The 18,369-nt window shown below is 25.7% G+C and overlaps 5 protein-coding genes across 5 annotated transcripts; 4 read left to right on the forward strand and 1 right to left on the reverse strand.

Annotated features, from left to right (window-relative positions):
• Positions 1 to 10,549: 10,549 nt before the first annotated feature.
• Positions 10,550 to 11,499, forward strand: OCT59_005394 (uncharacterized protein; the record flags this gene model as incomplete). Its single annotated transcript, XM_066138343.1, has 5 exons — positions 10,550 to 10,573; positions 10,648 to 10,737; positions 10,803 to 10,898; positions 10,969 to 11,053; positions 11,129 to 11,499. 5 exons carry the CDS (start codon positions 10,550 to 10,552, stop codon positions 11,497 to 11,499), a joined length of 666 nt encoding a protein of 221 aa, XP_065997490.1.
• Positions 11,500 to 11,887: 388 nt separating this feature from the next.
• On the forward strand, positions 11,888 to 12,393 carry OCT59_005395 (uncharacterized protein; the record flags this gene model as incomplete). The annotated part of the gene is made up of 3 exons (XM_066138344.1): positions 11,888 to 11,974; positions 12,175 to 12,214; positions 12,272 to 12,393. The coding sequence occupies 3 exons, from the start codon at positions 11,888 to 11,890 to the stop codon at positions 12,391 to 12,393; spliced, it is 249 nt and encodes an 82-aa protein (XP_065997491.1).
• A 631-nt stretch (positions 12,394 to 13,024) lies between these two features.
• OCT59_005396 (uncharacterized protein) lies at positions 13,025 to 13,660 on the forward strand (the record flags this gene model as incomplete). Its single annotated transcript, XM_066138345.1, has 3 exons — positions 13,025 to 13,112; positions 13,350 to 13,479; positions 13,549 to 13,660. The coding sequence occupies 3 exons, from the start codon at positions 13,025 to 13,027 to the stop codon at positions 13,658 to 13,660; spliced, it is 330 nt and encodes a 109-aa protein (XP_065997492.1).
• Positions 13,661 to 14,670: 1,010 nt separating this feature from the next.
• Positions 14,671 to 16,708, forward strand: OCT59_005397 (uncharacterized protein; the record flags this gene model as incomplete). Its single annotated transcript, XM_066138346.1, has 7 exons — positions 14,671 to 14,779; positions 14,880 to 15,062; positions 15,209 to 15,262; positions 15,360 to 15,398; positions 15,478 to 15,507; positions 15,577 to 16,053; positions 16,125 to 16,708. 7 exons carry the CDS (start codon positions 14,671 to 14,673, stop codon positions 16,706 to 16,708), a joined length of 1,476 nt encoding a protein of 491 aa, XP_065997493.1.
• A 333-nt stretch (positions 16,709 to 17,041) lies between these two features.
• On the reverse strand, positions 17,042 to 18,102 carry OCT59_005398 (uncharacterized protein; the record flags this gene model as incomplete). Its single annotated transcript, XM_066138347.1, has 7 exons — positions 17,042 to 17,049; positions 17,114 to 17,271; positions 17,333 to 17,395; positions 17,588 to 17,621; positions 17,735 to 17,768; positions 17,830 to 17,856; positions 18,064 to 18,102. 7 exons carry the CDS (start codon positions 18,100 to 18,102, stop codon positions 17,042 to 17,044), a joined length of 363 nt encoding a protein of 120 aa, XP_065997494.1.
• Between the last annotated feature and the right edge of the window lie 267 nt (positions 18,103 to 18,369).

Raw genomic sequence — 18,369 nt, forward strand, 5'->3', positions numbered from 1 at the left:
ATCGAATACAGAATGATGAAATAAATGAAAAAAAATTTCTAAATAATTTGTTAAAACTACTGAAGAAGTTTATATATTTTTCTTTCAAACATAGTTTGCCATATATAAATATAATCAAATATGGAATGGTGTAAACACTATAACAAAATTCAATAGATAAACTATCTATATATTTTTCTTTCTAACTAAATAGCCCTATGTAAATATTATCAAATAGGGAATGCATTCATTAAAATATTATAATCTTCTTAATTTTAAATTAAAATTATTAGTTTTATGTAAATTAAATTGAAGTTGTTTTACTAAAACATATATGCTTAATGTTTCATACATTCTGTTGCAAGACTAAAAGAATTATTAAAAATATTACATATAATAGAATTTGTTGACTAATCACATAAAAATTTAAATTACTTGATATTTAAATTAATATTATTATATTCAAAATAATATTAGTTTTAAATAACATCAAATCTTATAATATTAATTATAATTTTTAATCAAAACAAAATATATTTAGAAAATAAAATTCATCTACTTTTATATACTTTTTTTTTTTTTCCGCAGCGCATTTGCAGTTTTATTAAAGTAAAAAAATAAAAAAATATATACAAAGTAAAATTCCTAATAACTACTCTAATATAATTAAACTACAAACCACTCGTCATACCGGTAGTACCTCACGTGTGCACTGTTAAGTGATCGTTTGACTCCGTAGGTAGACTTCATTTAGTAACAGGTCATCTTAGCCATAAAGACCCTATCTTCAATGTTTGGTGATCACGGGACCCAACTACTTTTATATACTGATTTTTCTTTTTTATAGATAAAATTATTATTTCTCAGTATTTTAAAATATTAAGCAATTTTTAGAACAATATAAAGTAATTTAGCAAAAGTAAAATCAGAGTTTATTTGATAAATAAATTATATCAAAAAAGTATTTAGTAGCTTCTAAACTATACATTCATAGAAGTAAAGGAACTAATGGATAATATTTCCAATATGCTTTTATTAAAAAAACTATAGATTCCATCAGAATTTTAATCAGCTAAAAAATTCTTTTTTAAATTAATAAAATTAGAATAAAATTTTGATAAATTTAATATGTATTGATACCAAAAATGAAGAAAAAAAATGATATTATAACTATTTTAATACATTTTAATAAACTGATTTTTCAATTAAAATAACAATTAATCAGCTTACTTTAACAATATACAATTTAATTAAATATATAAATATTATATAAATAAAACAAATAAAAATAATCAAATAACATTTACCAAATAAATAATAATACAAAAAATTTACACATTTCTTTACTTTAGAATTTTCTAAATATTAAAGATATACAGTTTTTAAATTTGATGAGCAAAAAGCTCTATATGTAATTATTGTAATAGCATCATTTTATCTATCAAGTTTAACTTTTTATTTATACATTATAAAATCTAAATATTAAGAAATAAATAGAAATAATCAAAATGTGTAGTTGATTTTTTAAATAATAAAACTTATATTCCAAATATAATCACATTTTAATAAGTTTTTTTGGCATATTTCAGGGTTTGAATTCTTAAAACAGAGCTAACTAATGGTATAATCAAATAGCTGAATATTATATTAGACTTTATATTAATCATTTATAATCTCTTATCAATTAGTATACAGTTAGACCTCTATACAGTCACCTAATCAGTTCTGCAAAAATTAGTGACTATATAGAGGCTTTTACTATGATATGATTATACAAAGGTTTTTTTATATAGTAATTATATATATTGGTATTTCTCAAAGGTGTGATTATATAGAGGAATTTTATATGATGTGACTATATGAGGTGTAATTATATAGAGGTCTGACTGTACTTTGAATTAATGTTTGAATCTGAAATTTCACTAACATATTATATTATTAGAACTAATATTTAAAATATATAAGTTTAATTGAGATGCAATATTTATTAAAAGTTTTTGGTGAAAATTAATAATATCAGTTGTTTTATTTGAACTATTATTCAGAATTAATGTAATAACTACTAGTAGAAATTTAGGAAGTAAAACCTATTATTTTTTCAATAAATTATATAATTAAGTAATCAAACAAATTTAATAATACAGTTTAATTAAATAATGAATTTTACTTGCAAAATATATATTTAAATACTATTTATATTACTTTTGAATTATTGATTAATTTGATTGTGATCAGAAATTTTAATTTATTATTATTGAATTTTAATCCAACAATACAGCCAAATTGTGAAAAATAATAAAGACCAATTTTAATTTAGTATTATCTGTTATAGTAACAATAAGGTCTTTGTAATAAAAATATCATTAATTATTTAAATTTTGCTACATTTTTATAATAAAGATTTGGATTAGTAAAATAGTTATTTTTATTTCTTTTTAGTCATCTTTGTTAAAATTAGTTTATAAAAAAAATATCAGTAATAAGTAATTGTATTAATATTAAAAGAAATTAAGAAATTATAATGAATTATCTAATACTTTAAATAGTTCAGCCTTCTAAATTTGCCAAAAAAAAATCTAAAATTCAATTGTTAAAGCTACCTAAAATTACAAGAAAGCTGGTAAACTCTTCTAAATATTTAAAATTTTATTAATTTGAACCTTTTTTTTTTTATAAATATGTTTAAATTATAATATAATATAATTCAGTAAATATAAGTTTATTATTAAAAGTATTTTTCATTACTTTATTAATCAGGATAAGCCATATATTTGAATTATTAGGTAACTAGGTAAGTCATCTCCTTTAGTAATATTCCAAATTTGAAGTAAATCAACATTTTGTAAATACTTCTTTATTGGATTATTTTTAAACTAAAATGAAAGTATATATTTTATATTTTTAAGTTTTGATATTAAAACAAAAATTTGATTTTTTAATCAAACATTAGAATATAATACCAAAAATGCAGTAAAACAGATTTGTATTTCTTTTCTGTAAATAGGTAGAGATCTTTAGTATTTATAAGGAAAAAGTTTAATTCAATTTGCTTTTTTTTTCATTTTTGTGATTATCTTAATATTTAATAATTCAATTTAAATAAACTTTTTCTTTTATAGAGTTTAATGTTAACTATAAGTTAAAAAAAAGTTTATTTAAATTAAATTATTGAATACTAAGAAAATTACAAAATTAATTTTTAATTTTTTAAAAAAATGTCAATTTGCTTTAAATCACCAATAGAGATTAATTGCTTTTTTTTACTGATTAACTTATCTATTTTTTTAGTAAAAGTCATTTAAAACTTTTTTACTGTTTTATTCTTATATATAACTTGTTTAATATTTTAAATTACTTAGTAAAAATATTATATCTATTTATTAGTATTTCTACTACTTATATGAAAATTTTTAAGTTTTTAAAATATTATTTACTAAGTTTAATATAAGATAACCATTTTATATAAATATTTTTTTGGATTTTTTAAAAGGTTAAAAAGTAGTACATTCTAGTTTCTATATTTTTGAAATCTAACTGGTTAAGTAATTCTCAAACTAGATCATTATTTTTGAAAAAAGTGTTTTTAAAAATATTTTACTTATTAATTGATATAATTAATATACAAGGTTTTCTAGGTTTTTTTACTTAAAAAGATAGAGTTGAAATATATATATTTAATATTTTTTATAGGTTTTTTACTTTTAAGTTTTCTGTAATTATAATTTTTTTTGAATTTTTTGTGATATTAAAGTATTTGTAAATTTTTTCTTTTTTTAATTAGTTAATTTCAGGATGATAAAAAAAGTGACAGATCATGTGCCACAATTTTGATAATGTAAGAATCTGTTAGCTATATATTAAATTATTACAGAATTTTTATTAAGATTGATGCAGATCAAAGGATTATTCAAAATAAAATAGTTTATGATAAGATAGATATTCTTTAAAAGATGCAAACACTGGTAAAAAAATGGTCTATCCTACACATATCCTACACATATCTTACATATATCGGGTACTCAAAATGTAGAAAATCATACACAAATAATACACATATCATACATACATATAGTATCTTATATATATAGTATACCTATCAGGTACCTGATATATGTATGATATATATATTAGTACCCGATATGTGTATGATATGTGTATTATTTGTGTATGATTTTCTACATTTTAAGTACCCAATATGTGTAAGATATGTGTAGGATAAATCATTTTTTTACCAGTGAACCCAGTAAGAAAAATCGCATACTGAAAATATACTGAAAATATACTGAATTTTAAGAATATTTAACTATATAATCATGTATATTATAAGTATAAATTAAATATAATTTTAGTATATTTTATGTAAGATATTTATATCCATAAATAATGCTAAAATTATGTTTAAATATACTGTATTTAATATGTAAAAAGCTCATAAAACACCCTTAAATTTTGCCTCTTTAAGTATATTTTAAGTGCAAATTTTATGTCATTAATTTCTACTTAATTTCAGGATAATTTTATTTCGTGTTATTATATATATTTAAGTTTAAGTATATTTAAAGCCCATTTTCAGTGTATTATAAATATGATTCAATTGTATTTTGCATATATTTTAATAATATTTCAATTAGAAATAACATATATTTTTAGTAGTTTTAAAGGTCAATTTAGTTCAAATAAAATAATATTTTATGTATCTTTTAATTAAAAATAGCATACATTTTTACTTGCATTAAAGATTATTTTAATTACATTTTTACATTTGATAATAATGATATTTTTAGTATATAAATACAATATCGATATGGTTTGATTATATTTCAATAATAATTCGTGTACATTTTAAAGGCTATGCTAATAACCAATGATACAAATAATTTCTATAGTAAAGTAAAATGTTTAATTTCATATTTCTGAAACTATATAAAACGAAAATAAATAAAGAATAAAATAAATAAAGAAAAGAAGATACAGTTAGGAAAACTTATTTTTCATACCCATTACACAATAACTCGAGACCCATTTAATTTAATGTACTTATTAAAGAGGGGAAAAAGTTATATTAGTAATTTAGTTATTTAATTTTAAATCCAATACAATAAAGTTTCGATGCATACCTGTTTAATAAACATAATTTTTAAGTAAAAAATACTTATACACGTCTACAATTAACACCTCGACACGGACCTATTTAATTTAATGTACTTGTTAAAGAGGGGAAAAAGTTATATTAGTAATTTAGTTATTTAATTTTAAATCCAATACAATAAAGTTTGATGCATACCTGTTTAATAAACATAATTTTTAAGTAAAAAATACTTATACACGTCTACAATTAACACCTCGACACGGACCTATTTAATTTAATGTACTTGTTAAAGAGGGGAAAAAGGTATATTAGTAATTTAATTATTTAATTTTAAATCCAATACAATAAAGTTTGATGCATACCTGTTAATAAACATAAAAAAATACTTATACACGTCTACATTCTACAGTTAACACCTGACACGGCTACATTAAAATAGAAAAAATAAAAGAATCAGTTAATATTAATTTCGACAGTAACTAACTATTGGATAATTGATATTGTGGTGGAAAATTTATGTATTCATACCGTCTCTCCCTGTAATATAGTCAGCTTCTCTTCTAAGTAGGGTTAATTAAAACTTTCTAATTCCAGAAATTCAAGGTTTTGTATCTTCGTATCCTTTATTCCTGGTAAAATATTTTTCGTCAGTAAGTTTATAAATAATATAGACTTATTACCAGAATAACATAGACTTATTACCAATATTTTATCAGAAAAGAGAAAAGTAAAATAAAAAAACAGTGAAATGTTTTGCTTATAATAGGTATTTCATCTATTTCATCATCGCTTATCCGTGTTTAACTATTTTTAGATACAAATAAAGTTAATGGGATAATCTTATTCGTGTTTAGCTATTTTTAGAAATTAATCAATATACAACAAATATTCTTAATTATCGGGTTTTTTACTAGAACATAAAAAGTTTTATTATAAGTGCGAACTGCTGCAAGAAATCAATGCCCAATATTTTCCCAATTAGAGTCATCAAATGCATTTTCTTTATCAATTATATAATATCTATTATCTATTTTAGCAAAACCTATACAATGATCTAAACATCTTACATCGATAAATTCTTTTGATCTGAATTGAGTAAAATGTTTACATCCATATTCATCTTCTACAATTTTTGATGTTAATTGTACATAGGCTAACATGTAAACCTGATGGTTGAATTCATGGACAAGATAATAATTTACGATTCCATATATATCTACAATAACGAGTTGAGGAGGCGCATTGGGTCTGTGGGCAAGTTTATCTATTGTGCGTCTTATCTAAAAATATTTATAAATAAAATATAAAATCAATATTAAAATTATATCAAAAAAATAAAAAAATAGCAATGATAGTAATCAAAGATTATAAATTTTACCTGAGCACAATAATTATTTCTTGCAATTTTATTATTTCTTTTTATACAACAGCTACTAATATATTGTCCATCTGAAGTTCTTAATCTTCCATATCTTATACCATAATTATTAACCTCCTAAAAAACGAAATTATTTTGTTATTGTAATGATGAATTTAAAATTAAATAAAATAAAGCTTTATATTACCATTTCTAAATCATTACGATTTATATTGCTTGATCCTTCGTAAAATTTAATCAGATGTTTGTGTTCTTGGCTTAGCAGAGAATATTGAGTAGAAGGGGAATAAAATTCTTCTTCATACCCTTCAGTACTAAAGACCCGTTCCTTACTCCATTGTTTTAGCGGGTTTTCTTTGAAAATAGCTTTTGAGATAGAAAAAAATGGTAACATATAAAATTGCTGTAACAAAGTAAGCATATTTGCAAGGTTGATATATGGCTTGATCTTTGATTTAATGAGTGGTTGTAATATACCACACACCCTTTCCATAGGAAACTGCCAATGGGTCCAACTAGGGCCACAATATTTAATAGAATCTGCTACATGTAAGAGGTAATGGAAACTTATCTTACATGCTGCTAAACGTTGGCCATTGTTCTGATAATACTCTCTAAAATAATTAATCATTATTTTAATTATTATACAATTATAAATTATAAGACAGAAATCATTACCTTTCATAATAATCTGAAAATTTTTTAAGCAAAATTTGTACATCATCAATTTGTTCTTCAGATATTTCAGGTTCTAAACAAAGCTTTACAGACTTCACAAAGTTTGCCCGATCGGCTGAAGATGCCTATTATGTAACGAAAAGTAAAATTTACTTTTTGATTAGTTAAAAAAATTTAAAAATGTATTAATTTAACTTTTTACTTTTTATTAAAATACCTTTTATCCAGATACACCTTTAGTAATGGTAATGAAAATAAAATTATCCAATTTCTCCATTCTACCGCTTTGTAACCATTATGATATTTAAATATGTCACGTGGAGGGCGACCAATTTCAATAGGCATATCTTTTTTTACTTTTTCCATTTGTATGCCAATACTTTCCCACTGTGATTTTGATAACTCATAATCACTAGACAATAATAGATTGTTATAAAAAAATTTTCCACTCCAATGTGCATACATTGACGGTGCCACATTCTCGAAGAATAAATGCATTATATCTGTTGGGAAAGACCATGGAAATAATAATGTTTGTAATTTTAACAATTCACTGGACCCTTTAATTCCTGTATAGTAAAGTAATAATAATTAATACAGAGATGTAAAGTATACTTTTACTTTTTTTCTCAAGAAAATCATACCTGTTTCTCTGATCATTTCATCTTTTCGATCTTTATTCGTTTCTTCTTCAATTAATTTTCCCATATTGATCGTGTCATCATGATTTCTTATATTGCAAAAAGCAGATGATGGATAGTATATGTGTTTATTTGATGGGTAACAAGTCCCTTTTATCATACAAAAACGACAACCTTTATACGAATTGTGTCCAGAGAGGTTTAAGCTTTTGCTTAACGCTGGAACATCCCCCGTCCATGTTAATAAATGTGCGCGTAAAATAAAAGGTTCATTTGTTCGTCCATCTATACATTGAACTCCTTCTATAATATTTAACAAAATAAAATTTCAATTATAGAAAAAATACATTTTTATTAGATATTAAAATTAGCTATACCTTCAAGTTCTTGTAATTCTTTTATAAGAGGGCATAAAAAAGAATTAAAATTCTTTGGCGAACGGGAACCTGGTATTATCATTGTTACCAGTAGATTTTCTTTTTTTACACGAATAGAAGGATGAAGATTATTATTTATTAATAAGATGACCCAACAATCATCGGTTCGTTGTTCAAAGATCTGATATCCATCACATGTCCCAGATAGTGCAATATCCCGTTCATCTTTAAAAAAACCCCTTTGTAATAAATCCTTATATAACCTATTGAAAGAAACATATTTTAATGGCCTTTTTTTTAAAAAAAAATTTACTTTAGTAATTAAATTATACTCACAATCCATCAAAGATATCAGCATATATTTCCTCCTCTCCTTTGTTTTGGGAATAATTACTTCTATATTGTAATTCTTCGGCTCTTTCTTTATTCTTGTATTGAATTATTAGGCGTTCTTTTACCGAAAAAAAAAATGTTGTATTTACAGGTTTGCCATTATCATCAAATCTGTTTTCACCACAAATAGGGCAACTGGCTAAATTTTCATATGATGATGTAAATGCAATACAACTGTTTTTGCAAGTATCGTATCTATGAGGTTCAAAAGGAACTATGCTATTGATTTTTTTTTTCAACTTATAGATTGTTAAATTAGAATTAACATTATCAAGTATTTTGTTGAATGCGATGTCAGATATTGAATGGAGTACTTTTGTATGTAAAAGACGTAAACCTTGAATCAATTCATCTAAAATAAATAAATATTATTATTCTATCAAAATTAAAATCAATAAACATAGTATTAACTGTACCATCGTTTATGTTTGTCATTTCAGATTCCTCAAATTCTTTATCATCATCTGTTAATTCATCATTCTCTTCAGAAATATATGCACTTGTTTGTGAACAATCACTTTCAGTTTCTATGTCTCCTTTATCATCTTCTTCATCACAATCTTTATTATCAAGACTTTGCCTATCACTATTCTTATCGTAATCTTCGTTATTAGGAATTGGATTACCATTATTATAATCTTCGTTGTCAAGAAATGGCTCATCGCTATCGTCATCATCATAATCTTCTGATCTGCAATTAACATGATTTTGATGATTATTAAAGTATTATTATAACAATAATGTTTAATAAAAGTAAAATTTACTTTTTTTTATAAAACAATTAATTAATTACCTTTTTGGTATGTCTTTTAAAATTACAGGAACATGATCGTTATTTGAAATATTGCTTTCTGAACTTGTATCTGATTTATCCGATTCATCGTCTTCGAACTTTCTTTTTTCAGCTGCGTTACAACTTGAAATTGATTCACTATCGCTTTTTGTTTCTGATCCGCTTTCTGCTTCAGATTCATTAATTTTTTCAATATTTGCTTTTTCTCTTTTTTGATGTTTTTTAAAAGTTTTTCTAGTAGACAACCACTTTCCGTTACCATCTTTAGAATTTATTTTACAAATACGACAAGAACAAAGAAATGGCATTTTGAAACGTGATAGAATTTATGTAACGATCTATTTTTATAAACAATCACATAGTTTGTATTACATGATTGTATTAAATTTACGCATTAAAGTTAGAGGTTGTGTTACAAGATTGTGTATCGTTATTAGAGATGATATAATAATGACAATATTCGTAATAATTATACTGATTGTATTATGAGCAATGGTTCACACAAAGCCATACTAATTGTTCAAAGCCTATTATGAGCAACGGTTCATATAAAAGCCATAATAATTGTTCAAAGCCTATTATGAGCAACGGTTCATATAAAGCCATACTAATTGTATTAAGAGATTGTGTTATGAGCAACGCTCGTACTGATGACCGATAAATTGAATCATTATATTTTATGTATTATTATCAATGAAGTTAATTTAACCGTGTTAATACTGACAAGAATGTAGTCCTAATACTTGTAATAATCTTTCATTAATAATTTCATAATATAATTTTCATGATATTTTTTTCTTTATGGACACCAACACTACAGTGAAATGCAAAAGTTATATTTAAAGGTATAAACTCCCTCTCACCAATTGTTCGCAAGGCTCTCAATCAGTCAGAACCTAAAATAAAGTTATATCGGTTATTAGACATGTTTGATACTGGTCTCCTTAGTGTCCTCGAGCTGGGCTTTGATCATCGCAAACGAGTCGTAATATATTATTCACAGGGGTAATGAGTCAGTTTTTGGAGAGGCACTTTGTTAGACCATCAGGACAGAAAATCAGAAAATGGTGTCGAACAACTATAAATGGTATTTCGCGATCAATAAAAAATAAAAATAAACAACGCGTCAGTCATGTCACGTTTAAGTATAAAGTATAAATACATGCTATCTTTAGTGATTCTTCATTTCTTTACGCATTTTTTTAAAAAAATTTAAAAAAAATGGAACAAACACCCGAAACTGAGGTATAAAAGTAAAAATATAAAAATATTTTTAATAATCTATAATCAAAAATTCTTACTTTATTACTATATTATAGCTCAGGCCCATATATAAGCCTACGTCTAAATATAATTTACAAGATGCGTTAGGATTAAAAAATGAAAAGCAACGCTGGCTTGCTTATTTGGTAACTATTTATTAATTTTTAATAAAAGATAAAAATTGTTTTTTAATAGTAAATTTTTGTAATAGGAGATAATGCGAGAATGTCTCTACGAAAAGAATGTAGATTTTACCGCCGATTATAGGAGTCAAAAGCATACAATAACTGCACAAATAGTTCGTTCTGTAAATATTAAATTTTAATTTTCGTCATTTCTTTTTTTTTTGAAGTATACTAAAAATTATTATATTATAGTTTAAAAAAAAGGCTCCTGACTTCCCTATAACCGCAGCCGATTGGGCTGTAAAGGAGATGCTTGTTAGTACTATACAAAATAAACGTAAGTTAATAATAACTTTATTTATACCTAGTTGGTTTATAGTAGAAATTAATTATTTCATTTTATTTATAATAGGCTATTATCTGAAAAAAAAAAAAAATGAATTAGAAAATAATTTAAGAGTTCCACCACAAAATTCTCCAGCATTACAGGACCGTCCTCCACCATCTCCTCAAGCACAACAAGATCCTCCTTCTCCAGTTAAGCCTTCTGATGAACAAGTTCAGATCCGGCCTCCAGTTGAGCCTTCTGATGAACAAGTTCAGATCCGGCCTCCAGAACCACGTACTAATGAACAAGTTCAAGTCCGGCCTCCAGAACCACGTACTAATGAAAAAGTTCAAAGTGATCCTCCAAAAAGGGTCCAGAAACAACGTGTAAATGACAAAGAAAATCAAAATAATGTCCCCAAAAAAAGAGGAAGAAAAGCAAAATCAAGTAAATAAATAAACTTGATCTCGGAGATGACAATTTCTTCGTTCTTGTATAAAACGAATCATACATAGTTTTGACTTAATTAGTTCAATAAATCTTGTTATGATAAACTATTGGTTAATTCATCTTCTCATACACTATATCAGTATTCGGCATTTCATTCGAATTAAATTAAAAATTTGAAGACGTTTAGATTACCTCCGCATAAATAATTTGAATTGTGTAACGCGTAATTTGTCCACGCCTTATTACGCAATGTTTAATTGTTCTAATCATTAATAAATAATCTACACACTATAAATTACTTTGATAAGAAATTTTACACATTTAATCTTTTTTGTTCTAAAAAATCGCTTAAATCTTATAAATACCTTTCCCTTCAATTATGATAACTTACAAATGAAGATGGTTCACAAAAGAAGTCAAAATAAATTACAAGAACGAAAAAATAAATCCTTTTCGAATAATAAAAGAAAAAGAGATAAGGTGAGTGAACACTTGAGAACCGCCTAGAGTGGTTACTAGGTTCGCCCGTAGTTTTTCAGATCTTTTAGATAGCTTTTTTTATTTTTTTCTTCTTTTTTTATTTTTTTATTTTTTTATTTTTTTTTGGAGGGTTTAATAAAAGATGGAGTATATAATTGTATTCGGTTGTTATCTGGTTTCTAATTAAAAAATTGGTTTAGGTCAACTCTTTAAACGAAACAATTGAAAATAAAGATAAAGGTAATTATAAATTATTATTGTATAAATAATATATATCAATTACTAACATTTATTTAGAAATTACACAATTAAAACGGCAAAAAACATTTGCCGTTGAATTATATCAACAAAAGTTAAACCAAATAATAGAAATAGAAAATAAATTAGAAAATAATTGCAAATGTATAGAAAATGAATAATTTTGTTAATAAATTATATGTTATTATAATTCAGTTCTCCCAACTATTCTGTTCCCCAAAGAACTACGTGAAAAATTTTTTTTTTTGATAGGAGAAAAAAATGATATGTTCCCATATGAAATAAAAATGATATATCTTCCATACGAAACAAGTTTTGTGAGAAAAAAAATCATTTTTTCACGAGAAAAGGAGTTTGTCAAACAAGATCTGCTACTTTTACGTAATTACTAATAGCTCATTTATTTAATATTTGTATAATTTATAAAATAAAATACGAATACTGACAAAAAGTAAATTTTACTTTCAGTTAACAACCAGATCGGCATACTGTACTATTCCGATTAAAGTTTCTAGCACGTTGTTTGTAATTAATTTTGTACTTTTCTTTGTTCCCATTTTTCCCATTTCACAAAAAATTCATCAGATCTTATCGTTCTCGTGTATTTGCTAAAATCCTTCTTTTTGAAACATGTATTTTCTCACGCATTTTTTCCTATATATACAATCCAATTACGTAAAAATTATTTTAAGTTTTCGTAACGTCTAAAACTGTGGTCTGCTTGGAAGGTTTTAGCCTGCCGAGATAGTTTTAATGATAGGAATAACTTTTAATTTATATAATAGATTCATGATGGTCAGACACCGCTCTCAACGTTCGAAGGAAAAACGAATTGCTCGCATTAAGAGCAAAAGAGGAAGTGCTCGTCAGGTAGTTGCAGGTGGGTTCCTCTCTATGATATCCTGGGGGCTTAGATTGTTCTAAAGAGGGCTTGTGGACGTTTGTCCTGAAATGATCCTGTAGACGTCTTTGGATTGTTCTAAAGGTGACTTGTGGACGTCTGTTCTAAAACGAATCTGTGGACGTCTAAGCGGTATCGGTGTCAACCTAAGATGGAGAAACCCGCTTGGTCGAGCTGCGCATAGATCAAGTTAACCAATTTTTTTCCCCCCATTAGATTACATAAAGGAATTGGAAAAAAAGGTGCAGGAACTTCAAGAGCAAGTGAATGGTATGGATCGGGCTTACAGAGATGACCAGAGAGAATTGCTGCGGGTACATAATGAATTAAAGAAGGCAGAGAGAAAGTAAGTAATCAACTTTTTTGCTAATAAGTTTCCTTAAATTAATATAATTTTTCACTTTTATTTTATTAGGATTACTCGTTTAGAAGGGGAGGAAAGGGATGAAGAAGGCCAAGAAAGAAGACAAAGAAGGGGACAGGGACGAGGGAAAAGGGGAAACGTTGTTGTAAGTTGTAAATATTGACGTGCTTGGTAAACTAGTTTTAAGAATGAAGGATAAAATCTAGCGCAAAGAGTAGTGACAATACAAAGTGCAATAAAATTACAGGTATTGCGAATAAAATGACTAAAGAGCCAAAAGACAGCGAATAAAATGACTAAAAAGCCAAAAGACAGAATGAAAAAAAGAAAGATATAAATGAATGTAAACGAAAATGATGCAGACCTAACCTGACGTTATACATTATATGTTATACTGTACGAACCCTGTTGTGATATTAAAGTCAATCGGCAAATATATATATATATATTTCAAATAAATCTTAATAAAAAAATCAACGTGTAACTGAATGATAAATTTTCTTTACCTGAAGATTTTTTTAGGTCTCCCGGTTCGTAAGACGAAAACGTCTAACGTAATGATTCAATTTATGATCACATTGCACATTGCGCAAGTTTAATAACCCACCTATTATTTTTTTTTATTTATTTATTATATATCTAATAATTATTTTCACACGAGAAAAAAAATTTTTTGTCAATCCTAACTGTTACATTCTGCTACCATCAAAATTGTCATTTTTTTTTTAGTGAGAAAATTTTTTATTTGCGGAAAAAAAATACCGAATGGGAGAAATGTGGATGTTACACAGAGTTTAATGTGTCACGCTAAGGTGGTGGAACATCATTATTATAACACAATTAAATCTTACGCGTGCACTTTCATTTTTGGTTCATCAAATCCACTTTGCCATTAAAGTATAAATACACCGCTTCCATTAAAAGATGTAAAGATGTAATTCAATATCGAATTACATATTACGATTAATATGTCCAAACAAAAAAAAATCGAATTACATATTACGATTAATATGTCGCAGCAAAAAAGCCATGAAATAGAATTACATATTACAATTAATAAATTTATCAAAAAAAAAATTAAAAATTCATTTTTTGGTTTTTCTTTCTCTAATTCTCTTCTTTTTTTAAAAAAATACTGAATTCTTTCTACCACCTTTATCGCAATTTTAAAATATGGACTCTTTAAGATCATTAAAAATACCAATTATCCAGCTGCAAAAAAGTATTTTACCTTATAATTTTGATTCTGAAGAACAACCCGAAACAGAACAGCCTGCAACAGGTTTGCAAAGTTAATTATTTATTTTGTATCTAATTCTAATAAATCAATTAATATCTACTTCAATTTTGAATCAATATTTCATAATTGGATATATTTAAAGATAAACAAGAACCATTGGTCCTAATAATTTCTCCAAGTGTTACAAGTGACGATGGTTCTTTTGGTTCTCCTAGTGTCGGGGTTGGGGTTTCTGAAACTTTTAGTAATAATGGCACTAAAAAACCAAATATAAATAATGAATTTGACAATGATGATAGGAATGAAGAACAGGATCGTAGTCAAGGTTAGTTTTAAAATTAATATGATTTTATATTTAATATATGTGCGAACACGGTATAACAGTAATATTAAAGTTTATTAAATAGTTATTAATTAACACAATTTTATTTACAAAAAGTAAATTCCTTTTTTCTTATTTATATTTTATAGATGATCAAGTAAAAGTATTGGATACCAATACTGATGATGCTAACGAAGATTTTTGTAAGTTTCAATTTATATCTTATAATCTTAGTAATTTAGAGCAAACAGTAATATTTAAATTTATGTTTATTATTTTCTATTTATTGTAATGTATAAGGTTCAACCCAAAAAAATGATAAAAAAAGAACGAAAATTGGTAAATTTTCGCATTTTTTTTCTTACCTTGTTGATTAACAAAAGAGATACTTACTTTTTGTTATTTTAAATTATATTAGATACCTCGATGTGTAAAAGGGCTAAACCGGGTATTGTATAATTCACAGAAAGTAAACTCTGAAACTTGAATTTGAAATAATATATATATTTTTCTTTAGACGAAAAAATATTATTGGCCATTAATAAGATCGGAGGTCCCACAATAGATTCGTTATTATATTCATTGAGCAAATTGAAAAATACCGGAGTTAAAAGTGTAACAATAAACTTGGTTAATAATAATATACGATTTATGGATTCCACAGGAACATTAGTGATAAAGCCAAATCACGTTAACTCCGATGATATAACAATTAATGCCAGTTTTTCTCATTATGATTATAATCGAGCCTCGGATCTCAGCTTCGAGGCAAATATTATCGAATTAAAGAAATTCAAAGAATTGGATATGGCAAGTATAAGATTGGCGGAAGATTTGCATAAGCTGCTAGGTTATATTGGTAAATTGCCAAATAATCCACCTATACGTGATAGGTCAATCTTCAGTAAAAAAGAAGAGTATAGAGAAGCCCTCATTAGTCATTTGGAAAAGATTAATTCAACACAAGATTTTCAATCTTTTCGTGGTACTCAACGTATTAATTTGATTTCTGATGACAATCAAAAAGTTGCAGTTCTTTTAAAATTTTACCAATTCGTGTGCAAGAAAAGACTTCATCACTTACTGAATTATCTGATGAATTCAAGAAGATTGCAAAAGATTTATCGGAGGATATATTTTTATCCGTAATGGGAGAAGCAAATGAGCAAGGAAATAAAGAAATGGCCAGACGCAAGGAACTAAGGTTTCATGTCAGGTTTTTTAAGTCATACATACAATTACAGGCTTTTTGTGAGATAAACTTAAACAGAAAACAATCAGAGACGACAAAATCTCAAGCAAAAATATTAATTGCTCAATTTTACCCCTTAATTTCTTTACTGAATTTGGAATTGATGCTTCAGCGAGCACCACGTATATACAGGTTACTAGAAGTAGCCAATTTTGATTGGCGACTTTTAGATTCTTTCGAAGAATTAAGCGCATGTTTTTTTAAGAGTGGAGTAAAGACGGCAATTAACTTTGAAATATGGATCAATTTGGTCCGTACAGGCAAGCTGATTAGTTATGACGAAGAATTAAAAACTCAAGAAAGAAATAGGGAAAACAAGAGGATTAAAATTGAAATTATTAAGGAATATTTTGATATTTCAGGGGTTAATTTTGACGAGATGGTTGGTAATGAGTAGGTAGTAAACAGAGAAAAAAAAATTTTTTTGCAGTCAAATAGTTTTGCATTATAATTAGAATGAATTTATATTATAATGATAAAAAATGGACTCGAAAAGCGTTGCAACCTCCAGATTTATAAATTAGCATTATAAGTAATTTAGTAATTTTACATGAATAAAAGGCTAAATAATATGCAATCTTTTATTGTTTGCGCATTCTAACATTTGCTAAATAAACTTGCTATAATTGCTATCGTTTACTATCATAAATAAATAAATAAATCAATCAATTTGTGGCTTAGCCTATTTTTACATGAAAAAAACTCCGATATGTTATTTATGTATACGTTTTTATGTATCTAAAAAATTAAATGTTAATTAATGATCTAGTTTAAAATTTTAAATTTATAATATTAAACATACCGTCCCATATTTTATTCTCTTTTTCTGCTGTTATTTCAAATTCCTCAAAACCATCATACTCTTCAGAAGTACCACTTTCTGTCTCTGAATTATCATTATCATAATTATCAATGATCTTAAAAGGTCCATAATCATAATCATCAAGAATTTGATCATCGCTAAAGTAATTATTAGGAAAATGTAAGTTATATTTTTTATTATAAATAATCGATCAATTACCTTTTAGATGTATCTTCTAACACTGAAGGAAATGGAACATCAAAGCTTTGATTATTACTGTCACTAAAGTCATATTATAACAACAATTAGTAAATTAGTAAAAGTAATTTTTACTTTTAGCAATGACAGTACGATATATTAGCTAATATTTTAGGAGGTATAATGATAATTTTAATTATTCGTAGATAAAGTAAAAAAATTGACTATGCTGATTTTAAATAAGGGCAATTTTAACAAATAAGGGAAGGTTTTCACTTTGACAATCTCAATTTAGTGTAGCGAGAGGTCCCTGACAATAGGAGAAATAATGGTAAGACAACAGTAAAACAAAAATTTTAAAAACATTGATGAAACTTACCGAAAGTTCATCATTCCAAAAATATGTTTTTCTTTCATATTTACCTAAAGTCCATTCCAAAGTCCAGATGTTCTGATTCTAAAAACGAAAAAATGTTAGTTATAATATTTTTAATATAAATACATTTACACCTAATTACCTGAAAGGCCGTTCCAAATGGTTTTTTCTTTCAAGTATCTATATAGAAGGAAGACATAAAATAGAGTAATAGATTGATTAATATACGTGAAGTATGAGTCTTCAGAAATAAAAATCAGCAAAAACAATGTGTATAAATAAGATAGAACAAGTATCGATATGCGCCCAGTCTTAAGCCGCAGGATCCTCTTCAAGAAAATTTTATTTTCTAGAAGAAGAAACCTGAGTCTTGGACGATACCAATCCTATGTATGCGCTTAGTTTTAAGCCGCATGATTCTCCTTAAGAGAAGAAACCGAAAATAACTTAACAATTAATAAATTAAAATTTAACTATAGGCATAATACTGGTGTAATGATGAAAAGATTGATGACATAGTAAATCATGTAAAATTTCTTTTTAGGTCATATTAACGAGGATTTTTTTTCCTTTTTTATGTATTCAACCGCAATATGGAGAATCGTGTGAAATTTCTTAATGAACTGCAAATGCTTTTAACTCTCTTTTTTCCTTTTTTTTCAACATCCAATTTTATATTGTA

This window comes from Rhizophagus irregularis, chromosome 13 (genome assembly GCF_026210795.1).
Source record: "Rhizophagus irregularis chromosome 13, complete sequence".
NCBI lineage: Eukaryota > Fungi > Glomeromycota > Glomeromycetes > Glomerales > Glomeraceae > Rhizophagus > Rhizophagus irregularis.